Here is a 13,699-nt window from a genome sequence, read left to right on the forward strand (position 1 = left end):
TAAGGAGAAAAAAAACAGGATACGATTTTGGGTAAAGCATTCAGATTTTGTTTTGTTCCAATTATATATATGAAAAAGTTAATCTATAAATAAAGCAACACAAATTGTCCTTAACAGCTGTAGATATGAATTAGAATTTGTACCTCTTTGGCCCGACTGAGTCCCATCCACATTTTGAGTCTTCTGAGGAACAGTTCGACCATCTCGTAGTCTTGGAGATCCACTGCTGGGCGGTATAGTTCTGCCCGTGCACGCCGGTAGTTCCTCAGTAAAACAGAAGTGACCAACCACAGCAACACCAGGCGAAATATAGCAAAGCTTATGTGGAACAGCAGTGCAGAGAAAGTGCTGGGACCAGTAATTATCCAGGCAGGACGCCATGACAACAAGCCACACCAACCGGAACCCAGTAAGGACAGACTGGCTGAGATCACATTGCTGTAGCCGTCCAACACAGAGTGGAAGAGCTGGAATGGAAAAAAAAGTTTCCTTTTTTATCAATTCTAAGACAATATTTGAAAAATAATAAGAAATGTAAAGATTACTGATGCAGTATGAGGAAAAGCTACAGGTCATTTACATGTGATGGGCACATGATGAGTGGTAGGCAGTGCATCTTTTTGGAATAGGGAACTCAAACCAACCGGTTACCAGTTGGTTGTATTCCGGTTATATCCCTATATAAAATTTTTTATTTCAAATCTATGAGGTTCTGGCTAATTCTGAATGTAAATATTCAATATGAACTTAAGATGGCAATAGAATAGAATACCCCTTTATTGTCACATGTACAATGAAATTGTGGGTGCTCCACACTAGTTGTGCAAGAATAAAACTGACATAGTAAGATGGCAAGAACAAATAACAAACAGGAGAAATATATATGGCTCAGATTGGTAGGGTGGGTGTGTGTGTGTCCGAATGGCCCAGGGGAAGAAGCTGGTTGTGAGTCTGGAGGTCTGGCACCTGATTGACCTCAGGCGCCAACCGGAGGGCAGCGGATGGGATGCAAAGGGTCACCTGTGATGGAGGAGCTGGCAATGGCCTCCAGGGGTGGAAGAAGGCAGCCAGTGATTTTTTTTTTTTGGGCAGATTTGTACTATTCAGTGAACTGCCACATCATCACAAACAGATTCCATGTAATTATTATGACCTCAATCAAACACAAACTGATAGCAAACAGACTCCATCTTGCTGCTGTTTTAACACAGTCTTGACACACCAAAGGCCCTGTGAACCCAACCGTGAGTGGTCGCAGATCTGGTCTGTACCCAAAGTCACTCTTTCAAAAGCAACAAGAGTGCAAGATAACTGCACACCTTTTCAATAACTATGGTCATGCCATGGCATCCAACCACATTTTTGAGCCAAACGGTTATTTTAACACAGACTTCATTAAGAAGAATGTAGGCATACGGTACTTCTGCAGTGGCTTCACTTTTCAGACCCTTAAGCTAATCGATCTTTTATATACATATTTTATTATACAGTCCATGCTTCTAGCAGCATGAGTAATTGCACAAATACTCTTGGATGGCTTGTTGTGAACTGTCTTAGTCTATTTGTATTGCTGTGGCCCTCTTGTCATCTGCCAAAGCAGTGATTGCTTATTGATGTAAAACTACCGGCACACCTAGTAGGAATGTGGCCAGAGACTGTTAAACTGTGAAGTTCAAAGCATTTACCTGATGTTGACAGACTTCATCAGTAGTTGCAAGTTTGTTTGGCAAGAGTGTAGATGTAAATGATGTTAATTTGTATAGCTGTGCTGTCGCTCATCCACAAAAGAGCTTAATAGTTTTTGGCTCTTTTCTTAAATATTATTAATCATCTTACTCTTCTATCATCTGGAAATGTCATGAAACACAATTATACTCCAGTTCTGAAGGGCTCTCTAAAAAAAGAGAATTGAAGAGAACATAATGTCTAAATAAAGAACAGTTAAAAGTCTCTTGGATGAAGCGGTGCCATTTACACAGCAGAGACATTCTGCAGGTCATTATTTATTCCGTGCTGGTTTGAATAAATGATTCAAATATTGAATAAATGCTATTGTCATAATGTTCTCGTTCAGTAAAGCTGTTTGGCAGCAAGGAAGCACAGATGCTTTTATGCTGTAACAATAAAAGCAAAGCTGTATTATGCAATCTGTGCAAAAGAGCAGGTTTATTTGAAATTCTCTAAAGAAAGTGAACTGTAGCCATGACAATGAAAGTGAACAGACCAAAAACAAGTAAACTGAACAACCTCGTGGGCGGACACACTTTTGTCTCAGCACATAACCTTGTCAATGTTGACTGAATTTACAGTTTATTTGGTGTGCGCACATGTGTGTGCGGGGGAGAAGCTGAGCCAGAGGAAAACAGAATGAACAGAGAAGAGAAAAAACTGACCAGGTGTCCCGTGTGTGAGTAAGCCAGCACCAACAGCAGTAACGCCAGAGCAACTCCCAGCAGCTCCCAGACTGAGCGCCGCAGAGCTCTGCCAAATACGGCCCACTCACGGAGAAACCGCAACTGGTGGGACGCCTGCATGAGCAAGGACACAGAGAGAGGGAGAGCAGGGAAACAGAAAGCAAAAATATGTGTTTGGGGAAAAAAAAGTTATCTTGTAATTAAATCTAATTTAGCCAAAGGACACAAATGTTTCTCCATCACAAACACATTTGGAGCCATTTTGAGTTTGTAATATAATAATATGTGTGTAGAAACAGTTGTACCTTTCTCACAAAATAAGGGCGAATGCAAAAGTACCAGCAAATTAATAAAATATGGAGGAAAAGAGCTTCCTAATAAAATATGTTATGTAAGAAGTGTTTCGACATTGAGCTCAGGCTTCAGCCTACAGTTTATCAGACAATATTTTGTTTTCTTTACATTTGATGTAAAAGCTTTGTTTACTTATGCACTTCTATAAGCACTCTTTTTGTTTCTTTTAGTCTGGAAACTGGAAATAATACGCATTTCTTTTAAAGATGTTTACATTTTCTAAGCCAGCCTCATTCTTAGTGCGTACACACTGTCAGAGGTAGTTCTACATTTGTATTGTAAGAAAATACAGATTCTGGGTTTATGTAAAACTTTGATTTGTGGTTTAAGCACAGTTTTGTGTATATGTTGTGTTTATGAATGTGGCCCGCTGCATTGATCACTGCCAATCAAAAACAACCTAATGAATGGATTTAAACAGCCATCACAGAGCAACAACAAAAATTAAGCTTAACTACTTCTGCTTACTTCCATTTAGTTGTGTTTACTTTAACAATTTTGTTCATTCATGTTTTGCCTCTTTAAAAATAAAAAGGGCAAAAGAATATGCTTATTATTGCATATTGTTAGTTATGCTTTTTGTTCCTTCTTATTTCGCTTTGTGAAGCATCTTATCTGTCACACACTTTGAACTGTATTATACATTTAAAGACTATTTAAACTATTGTTGACACAAAACGATTGAAAAATTGAGTTAGATACATTTTTTTTTTATCCAGGCTGTACTCCAACTCTCGTCCTATGACTGTTGCCAATCCCAGGCCCATATGCCCTATGACACTGGGATAGGCTCCACCACCTCCAACCCTGATAAGAATAAGCGGCAGACGATGGATAATACTGGGTTCATTTGTTAGTCTCAAGCCTAAGCATCAGTTCTTCTCATAAGCTTAGTTTATGGTCATCACATTGGTTGTGATGTCACTACAGCCTCGCCACTGCTACTTGAGGGAACGCCGTCTTCTCTGCAGTCTCTCAGAAACTTTCGATAATCTGAAAATGTCTGCTGACACGTCAATGAAATGTCTTCACTCCACGTCAAACCACGTCACAAAAACAAGAGCTGAAGATTATATATATATATTATATTAGATTTATGAGCAGAAATGTATTTATTTTTTCTCATTTAAAAACAAAACTTTACCTACAATGGCCTCGATCTCTGTAACAGTAGTTTACCAGTTTAGCTCAGATCACCTCCTCGATTGGTAATGAAGACGTTGCAAATGTTAAATGATTACGCTCTATATTTTCCTGAAACAACTGAGCTCTGCAGCTTTCAGCAAACATCGCTTCATCTTTAATAATCAACAGTGTGCTTGTTTGGGACTATTTTAGCTGTGAATTAACACAGATTTAGTTGATTAGTGAAGATTTACAACAGCAGCATTGTGTCTGTGAGAATGACTCTGTCAGCCAGAGCAACTTAACCACACACTGATGCTGTTTTTAATTATTTCAGAGATAACAAAGGAGCGCTACAGCGATAGTGATAATTGCTTCCACAGACAATTATTGATATTAGATTCATTTCATTGCTGCTTTTTGGTCTTAGATTGGATTTGTTGTCAATAAGAAGTCAGAATCATTACAATTGTTTTCTAAATCGTGACTAATGTTTATCTTTCCTCTTCACGGCATTCCCAGATCGTTATACAAGCAAAAATGTCATAAACAACATGCAACATATTTCTGTAAAATTACCCTGGATTCCTCTCTTTCTTTCTTACCTTGAGTACCAGTATGAACAACAGCAAGGCAGACATGACGGTGTACATCTGAGTCTGTCTGGCCAGGGGGTAGAAATCTGTGAAGGTATCCCGAGGGTGCTCCAGGTATGATGTCCATTGCTGTTTAGCTATTATGCAGCGGCTCAGGTGTATTCCGAATACAGACGCTGCTAGAGACAGTTTACAGATACCCAGGAGTCTCCAGGCTGACAGCAGGTACCTATAGCCTTCTCTGAGGAAGCCCAATATGCCCCGAACGAGGAAATACAACACCAAGGCGAGGAGGATGATCTGGAACCACAATTTGCCATTTTAAAAATGATACTAAAGGGAAAATGAAACAGCTGTAGTTCAAGGATTCATGGTTATCTGAATGTTTACCATTAGAAGAAGCTGCAGGTCCAGCCCTGTGATTGGCCACAATGTGATGACAATGAGGTCAAAGCTGGACTGGGCACGCTCAGAGACTGGGAACTCAAACAGGAAGGAAAAGACGGCCAGCAGGTTTGTGTTTACGTTGTAGAGAGAGAATTCCACAAACACGGCGCGAGTCCTATGAACATGAACACAACAAAACACACAGTTAGTGCACATGATAAGATCAGGAGCCCACATTTAAGCTGATTCCAATATTTGGCCATTTAAATTTCTGATTTACTGGCCCCACTGATATATCGGGCTCTAACCAGGAATCAAAATATTTCACATAGTTTTGGTCAGGTATCTGTTTTGATACTTTATTGAGCTGATTATGTTATAGGTTTAGTTTGTTAGAAGAATGACACTAACAATTATTGACAGATTTACATGAAAATTCTTCCAGATGTGGGTCTTGGCCCAACTTAGAAGTGATTAACTTCTGGAATTGATCTGGGACCATAACTTTTTTGGAAGGATTTGTTTTCCAAGCGTGAGTGCTTAGGGACATTTTAATGTCTTTGAGAAATTATCATCAATATATCAAAGTAGACCAGAACCAGGGCCTGAAATCATGCATGTTGAAGGGATTTTTGTTGGAGGAGGTATGTAGACTGCTCTTGTATTTTATTTATGGCAGGAAGTTTTATTTCAAATGAGAAATAAAGGGTACAAACAAAAATGATTTGACGCAATTTTACTGCCTTTCTCCCCTGTGTATATCTGTACCCTAACACAAAATGTGCTGGGATTAAAGAGTTGTTTATACCACGAGTTATCATTCTTAGAAACAGTTGTTAAATGTTAGCCAACATTCTCAGTGCATTCAGCACTGGATTGTTTTCTGTGTCTTATTTTGATGTTTCATGTTTTACTGATTGTGCAGTGCTTTAATTACTGCAGGCTCCGGAGCAAATTGAGAAAACCGCTCATGAACTGACAGTAAACCTCCGCTCAAGATTTCTAAAGCAAAGGCCACAGTTGTGTTTGATTCCAAACATTGTGAAATTATTAGCACAATAACATGTACCCAGTTTCTACTCCCTCGCAAATTGCCCATAAATTTTGGAACAACCTGGTCAATGAAATCAATGAGCATGACCTCTTTCAGGTCATATTCTCACTCCCTTACTGGCCAGATGATCTCACACTCCGCTGGACCGGAAAGCATTTGTTTTTGTTCTTGGGCAAGGTTAGCATACACACCAGATGTGCAGCACGCCAACATCCAACTGAACTCCACGTGGGCCAGAATATGGCATGTTTAACTGTTTACTGGACTGAACCAACTGGACTTTGCAGGTCAAACTGGCTCAGCTCAGTCCACAGCCACTGGTGTGAGTACATGTTTAAAAAATGCAAAACACTGTGCTGTCCTGAACAATACAAAGGAAAATGTGTTTTAATTATTTTGCTGTAACTCAGACTTTACATGTCCTACTGCTGTAGTCATGTCTTCACATGATCACTACCTAGAGTTGAGCCAGTGCAGCTGTTGCAGCTGCTTTAAGGAGGAGGAGGCTTCTTCCAGGCTTCTGTTCAGCTGGTGAACCACATCTCTGCTGTTATACACCCCCGTCCGATCCAAACGCCACACCCTTGGAAAACGTGTGGGAGAAATTACAAAAGAGAAAGAAGTGAACAGGGGACATCAAAGAAAGCCAGATGTTAAAAACAAAACTAAGCAGAACATTAACATCCACCAGCTTGTCGTCAAGCCATTTAGAATTAGATTTTGAGTTCATATCTACACCTTTTATGGATTTTTGCCTATTTGGCATAGCCAAATGGAAAAGCTCATAAAAGAAATCTGCAAGTCCAAAATGAATGTATGAGACTTTATCTGAAAAGTAATATCTTCTGTTTTCTCTTAGTCTATCTCTAACGCTAAACAGGTTACCGATGACCTGCAAATTAACAATAGTTAATAACTTTTAATAGCCACACAGACACAAGCAGGTTTTCTATAATTTCCTTACCAATCTGAATCCATGGCACCAAAAACTGTACTATTATCCTCTTCTTTACTTGGAGATATGACCAAGTTCTTTCCCCAGAAAGATGATGTGTTTTCTGACCTAAGAGAATCTGCTAATGGAAAAGTTTTGAAAAGATTACAATGACGTCCCTCTGCATTTATTTCACCAGTTTACCCAGAAAAAAGAATGCAATCATAAAATGCAATTCAGATAATAGTCAGGATCCTGAAATATTAAACATGTCTCTGACTCAGTAGTACTACTGAAGAAAGCTACACAAAGAAGCAAAGAAATGTACTTCAGCAAATAGATTCAATAAGTCTGAGATGTGCTCTGTCAAAGAGCTCTGATGTAGCTCCAAACAAGTTCACATCTCAGTAAAGGTAAAGATAGCGGCCACAAAGAAATCTCACCCTGTGCGTCACGGATTTGTCTGAGCCTCAACGTGCCGAGTAACACGCTTCCTGTGTCTCTCAAGAGGGCAGACTCATCCAGGAGCCGTGGCAACATGGAGTCATGCAGCCACGCTAGAACATCTTCTCGGCTAAAAAAAAAAAACACAAGGAAGGTTATTTGTCAGACAGGCTGATGACGAACACACAGGATGGCCGTGCCCACTCAGTAAGACTTAACACTATAATAGAAGACACTGTAGAGCTGAGCACAGGTAGTTTGTGATACAACTTCACAACTGATCTCTTTTATTTTAAAGAAAATGACAAAATCAGGTGAAATCTTTAGAGAAAATCTGCTGCCATAAAATCCTTCCTAAGACTTCTCACAGTTTCTGAAAGTCTTATGAGCAAGTCAGCCTTAACAAATGAGAGCAGCAACAAGGTTTCGGAAACATTAAACCACGAAAATAATCCAGCTCTATTCATGTACATTCATACCTGCTGATGTTGTGGTACTCGGGTGTGTGTAGGGCTCGCTGCAGCTGAGTGCGCAGCCTGAGGCTGTGAGTGTCTTTGGCTGAGTCGGAATAGTTGAGAAGCACAACGACCAACAGGAAAAACATATAGACCAGAAAATTCTGAAAATAAGAGAAAAGAATTCTGTTATTGAGCACCATTTAAAGATTTATATATTGAAAGGAGACTCCAGCATCATCTCTCTCTAACCCACTATATTCTCTTCTTCACTGACCTTCAGCATCGTGTGCAGCATGTGGACCTTGCGGGCCTGGTGTCGGGCCTGAGACAGAGCAAAGCCCTGTGGAGGTCTCACCCTCGGTACCCGCTGGACCACTCTCTCCAGCCTGGGGAACTCCACCAGCACATCCTGGTCCTCAGGACGCAGCCGGCGCACACACAGTGCGTAGTAAACTGCTTCACACAGCACCTGTGGGGCACAGGGCAGATAACTTGTTATGCTAGGCAACCAATTTCAAAGTCCAGAATTTTGATGTTGCATTTACTCAACCCAAAGTCAAATGTGTGGTCCAAATTGATCCACTCTAAGGAAAATTGGACAACCTACTATTAACACAATTTAGTTGTTGAGATGGCAATTTAGTGAAAATGAGTGTCTGAGACATTGAAAATATAGAAAAATCTTGTGGGAACAATCAACTTGTCCTTTCTGAACTCATCTCAAACGTTTTAAGGGTCCAAAGTGGTGCAATTATACATTCTCTAACCCTGCTTCAAGTGTGCTTTTGACACTTAATGGTACTGTAATAACATAACATTATCAGCTTCTGAAGGTGGTGTGGTGAATGTATGCCTTTTTAGAGTCACAGCAGATATATGAAACAGCCTCAAGGGTCTGAATAAAGCAGCCAAAGTGGCTCTAAAAGCGAATCAATCCCCATAGACGCCCATGTTAAAATCCCCAACATTATTGAAGCAAGAAAAAATGTTTAAAACATCTTCAAATACTCTAAAGTTAAGGACGTGCGTGCTTTGACTAACACATCCAAATAAAGTACTTATGGATCAAGAAAAAAACACCAAGACAGCAGTGAGCAAAACACTAAAAATGAGATTTCACAAAGGACTCTTCAAAATAATGGCTGATGTCATGGTGACTACATCTGTCTTTTATACAGTGTATGAGCTGCTGTCTTCATTTGGGGGCACTGTATCTTGTCACTTCACTTTAATTCAATTGATATAGGCCCAAATGACAACAGAAGGTTTATATTGTAAGTTAAAGAACCTACAATAATACAGAGAAAACCCCAACAATCAAACAACTCCAGTGACTTGGCATGCAGTTGGCAACAATGGGAAGAAAAAACAGGAAGAAACCTCTGGAAAAACCAGGGAGAGGCTGTGTGGGGGGGGTAAGGGAGCTGAGACAGGACAAAAGACACACTATGAAATCTTTGCAAAACCACGTGTCTTTACCTTAATTGGCTCCAACAGTAGAAATGAGCAGAAGAAACTAGCAAAGCAGGAGATTAACCACATCATGGCAACATTCTGACTGAACCCATAGCCGGCCCAAACTGAAACACCATTGGCCAGAGCGATTCCTGCCCAGCTGCCCCACATGGCAGCACGTCCACACCAAGGTGGAAACCGTCTTGGACGACACACATCTGTTACAACTGTGAAAAGAAGAATAAGGTGCCAAAGACAAAACAAATACAAATCATCAGCCACTGAAAACTTAGAAATAAAGAGAATTTAGGGAGTATTTAAGCGCAAAACTATTTAACTGGAAAAAAAAAAAAGAGCATTTTAATGATCCTTTTAGACTCTTTGAAGGTTATTTCGCACTTTGCAAAAGAAAGTCCTTGGAGACTTTGGGTCTTCAAGGACTTCAAAGTCTTTTCGATTAGTAACGTAATTAGTAAATATATCAAGTTTCCAGAGGAAGAATAAATGACGTTGTAAGTTTGGTGCCTTTTCAATTTACCTTTTCTATCGCAACCAAGGACATGTGTCAACATTCAGACTGCAAAACGAAAGCACAATGCACATACGCTGGCTTCGCATCAAAGCACAACTATAAAGGCTCAGTCACACATCTGGCAGTACAAGACTGATTACTCTGTGAAAGTAACAGCCTTTTTTCTTTTTAAGAGTAATCACCAAACTTTGCTTTACCTAATGAGAGTTATAAGCCTTCTAAAACCCTTGGCTAGGTGATTTATGTGTCCTCGCTCACTAATCTAAACAAAGAGACAGCAGGACACTTTAAAAATAGAAAATCTATGGGGGCAAATAACATCTGGATGGTCTTTTAAAGGGACAGTTCAAATCAAAATGTAAAAATCAAATCTGCATATTTTTTCCCTGGGCTGTAGTACTATTTATTATAAAAATCTGCCTTCTCTTAATTTCTATTTTACAAGTCAGTGTTTGACAAATAAAATATTTAATTTTGAGAATTTTCTGAATAAACTATGAATCTTTAAAATGTGGTGAGACTGTTTAGTGCATTCCTAATTGTAATTCTTCAAAGTTTAATCAGTAAATTTGAATTTTGAATTTTACTAGATAATTCAAACTGCTTTGCTTAGGCTGCTGCCCCCGCGACCCGGCCCCGGATAAAGCGGATGAAGATGGATGGATGGATGGAATTCAAACTGCCTGCACACACACCTGTGTTTGAGGTGAAGGCTGTCTTTGGTGGGTCCCGCCTCACAGATTCCAGAAGAAGAGGGTCATTCAGCTTTGTCAGAAGAATCACTTCAGTCTTATCTTCAAAAATGCTCGACCTGCAACACAAACAGTGGCAACACAAAATCAAGCGAATCTACGCAGGTCTCAAATGATTCTGGGGAATTCCTTGTCCAGAATATAACTTACAGGTCAGCCATCTCGCTTTCATCTGCCTGAGGAAAGAAGTTCTGTCCGTCTGCCAGTATGTGCTTGATCAGATCTTCATCTATAAGAAGACAGTGTGAAACTGGATTATCATATACATTCATTAAATTCATTCACTAAATGAACTCGCTGCCATGTCTTTCTGGGGTTTCTGAAATGTAACGTGTTAACTTTTCTCAGTTATTAACATGGTCATAACCGATCCGACTACTCAGCTATGACAGAAAACCGCTACTGAAGATGCGCTCTATGATTACAGACACAATTTGTGTAATTCTGCCTCTCTGCTCTCTTGTGATTGAAGTGACTTTAATCTTTAATTCAAGGGGCTTTAAAGAAGATTTGCATGATCTATTCAGGAATTACAGCAATTTTTACAAACTGAACCCCATTTTTAAAGAGTCAAAAAAAAGTTTCATGGCCTGTTTTCTTGTTATTTCATGACAAATCAAGCAGAATATCAATATCTGAACCTGATTCAAAGCACTGAATTGGTATTTTGTAGTTCTTCAGTGTAATGTTGAAATGTAATGTTTCTACTTCCTTTAGGGTCTGTATGATCCTCCTTTGTTGCACCAAACCTCTTCATATGCTTCTCCTGAGGCCTCTTTTCCCCTTGTTTGGCAGCTCCATATTCATACATCATACACACACATTTTTCTAGTATATCCACTGTCCCTCCTCTGTACATGTCCAAATCTTAGCCTTGCTTCTCTAATTTTGTCTAGGTGGCTGCAGTAAAACCCCGGCTGAGCATCACAGTGGAGGAAGTACAGTCCCTCGCTATAACGCGGTTCACTTTTCGTGGCCTCGCTGTTTCGCAGATTTCTTTTTGTGGAATTTTGCATGTTTTTGGGTTGTTTTGTTTTTTAACAGCGCATTGTGTTCTGCATCCTGTTTGGCTGTGGACCATTGTCAATTAATCTCCTCCGTGCCGTGTCACCTGTACAGTACAGAATGTGTTCAGCTTGTCAAATTTACATAAATCTTCGATCCCTAGCAGTGTGACTCTGAAGTGCTGTACTGTATGTTTGTAAGTTTTCTCCCCAACAAACAACAATGTCGACGAAACATTTTGCACCATCAAAGGCACCTGTGGTAGCACCCAGAAGGCAGAGGAAGATGCTAACCATCGCACAAAAAGTTTGACTTCTGGACACGCTGAAGAAAGATAGAAGTTAGCGTATTTTTCGGACCAGAAGGCGCATTAAGAGAAACAAAACAGTCAAATAAGTCAAACTTTACTGAACTCATTCTTCTTGCTTCCTCTACGTCTGTACCATTGATTCATTAATGTTGCATTCTCTGGCAGCTGCTCTATTCTCATGTTCTGGACCTGAAAACAGGGTTTGATCTTTGTTTTCATTCTATAATATTGGACTTATTTTTCTATGAAGGTTTGAACTTCGAGAGAGTTTAAACAAGAGAGAAAAGTGTGAAAATGTTCATGCCTGTCTGAGAAAACTGTCTAAAGCAGCGGTCCCCGACCCCTGGGCCTCCGGTGTGAAATGTATGGTTTTCAGGGTTTTTATCGGTTTTCAGCGTTATTTTGTTATCGTTTTTATTGTTAACTCAGTTTTCCTGGGTCTTTTCACGTGTGTTATGAATAAATCTTCTTTTTTTTGGTACCGGTAGTAGTTTTATTTTGTTGTATTTATCCGCGACACCTTAAAGGCCGGGCAAATATTGTCGGGCATAAACCGGTCCGTGGCGCAAAAAAGGTTGGGGACTGCTGGTCTAAAGTGTGTAGTGAGGGATTTTACAGCCTTAAAACATCTATAATAATTGTAAAAAATAAAGTTGGCTACTTTAATTTCATCTATCACGGGTTATTTTTAGAGCGTAACTCCCACGATAAATGAGGGACCACTGTACAGCATTTGGTGATGTCCACTGATTCTTGATGTCAACTAAAATGCTTTTATTCAACAATCAAATCAAATCACTTTTATTGTCACATCACATGTGCAGGTACACTGGTACAGTACATGTGAGTGACTCCTTGTGTTTTAAAAGCATATTCTAATTTCTTAAAAAAAAACTATTGCATTACTTTTCCTAAATCGCTTGAATTCAAACTGAAAGTCCACAGTTCAATCACATCTTCATTTTTTGGGCATAAAATCCACTGTGGTGTGATACAAAGACAAACCACCAAAATAACTTACTGTCCAAAAACAGTTATTTTTTTACTTTTTTTATATGAAAATAAATAACTGAATGATTATTTATTGTGCATTTTGTGTGTAGTTTATTTTCCTAAAAAGAAATGAAAAACAAAAAAGATGAATCTGACATTACTACTATAGTTTTTAAAGCAATATTTGCTTTTATAGCCTTATTGTCTTTCTTTAGATTTTCTGCAGATATTGCTGTACATTTAATTCCACAACATTCATCAAGTGAAAATCTGCTTTCATCACATTTAGCTCAGGCCATTATGAGACACTGCATACAATTCTAACGATCTGTTGTCCATTTATGGCCTTTTTAAGAAAACTAAATTCAGTGTTTCTGAAGTGTTTTCGCAAATATCCCACTTTTGCTCACAGAACGTTCGATTTAATACTGCAGCCTGTTTGCTTCAGTTACCTGAAGAGGTGAAATATTTGTTGCGTTGCTCGGCGCCTTCTTCATCATCAGGGTTAAAGGCCATGTCCACACCGAGGTGCCTGCTGCCCTGACCCCTCTTCAGCCTGGGCATTCCTGCCCCGTGCCCAGCGCCTCCAACCACCGAAGTGTCACTCAGCAGCTCTGGCCAGTCCCTGTCCTCTGTCTCCTCCTCTACCATGTCCCAGCTCTCCTCACTAAAATGCACAATGAGAAATGTTTGTGACTCAGACTAACTTCAGCAAATAATTCATTTGCTCTGAAGGTCATTCCAACAAAACAAGTTTGTCAGAGAAGAATAATGTTGTCATTATGCTGATAAAATTGTTGCTTTCGAATTTAGAGTTGTTTGGTGAAGAAAATGTTTCGCTCACTTCAAATTCAAAAGATAGTTATTTTAAAAAAACGTATATTTT

The 13,699-nt window shown here is 39.5% G+C and overlaps 1 protein-coding gene across 2 annotated transcripts in view; it reads right to left on the minus strand.

Annotated features, from left to right (window-relative positions):
- The window catches only part of pkd1a (polycystic kidney disease 1a), a 75,169-nt gene that overhangs the window by 3,284 nt on the left and 58,186 nt on the right, over nt 1–13,699 (minus strand). Inside the window, exons 43-55 of one of the 2 annotated variants that reach the window (XM_085162166.1) lie at nt 13,266–13,480; nt 10,656–10,734; nt 10,449–10,564; nt 9,246–9,448; nt 8,041–8,235; nt 7,788–7,927; nt 7,308–7,438; nt 6,895–7,003; nt 6,388–6,513; nt 4,880–5,051; nt 4,499–4,789; nt 2,394–2,528; nt 144–467 (exon numbers count right to left, since the gene is read on the minus strand). In XM_085162166.1, the coding sequence (XP_085018292.1) occupies nt 144–467; nt 2,394–2,528; nt 4,499–4,789; nt 4,880–5,051; nt 6,388–6,513; nt 6,895–7,003; nt 7,308–7,438; nt 7,788–7,927; nt 8,041–8,235; nt 9,246–9,448; nt 10,449–10,564; nt 10,656–10,734; nt 13,266–13,480 (2,236 nt within the window). Of the gene's footprint in view, nt 1–143; nt 468–2,393; nt 2,529–4,498; nt 4,790–4,879; nt 5,052–6,387; nt 6,514–6,894; nt 7,007–7,307; nt 7,439–7,787; nt 7,928–8,040; nt 8,236–9,245; nt 9,449–10,448; nt 10,565–10,655; nt 10,735–13,265; nt 13,481–13,699 lie in introns of both variants that reach the window. The other variant, XM_085162165.1, reaches the window with a different exon arrangement.

The sequence above is a fragment of the Neolamprologus multifasciatus genome, chromosome 6 (assembly GCF_963576455.1).
Source record: "Neolamprologus multifasciatus chromosome 6, fNeoMul1.2, whole genome shotgun sequence".
In the NCBI taxonomy this organism is placed as follows: domain Eukaryota; kingdom Metazoa; phylum Chordata; class Actinopteri; order Cichliformes; family Cichlidae; genus Neolamprologus; species Neolamprologus multifasciatus.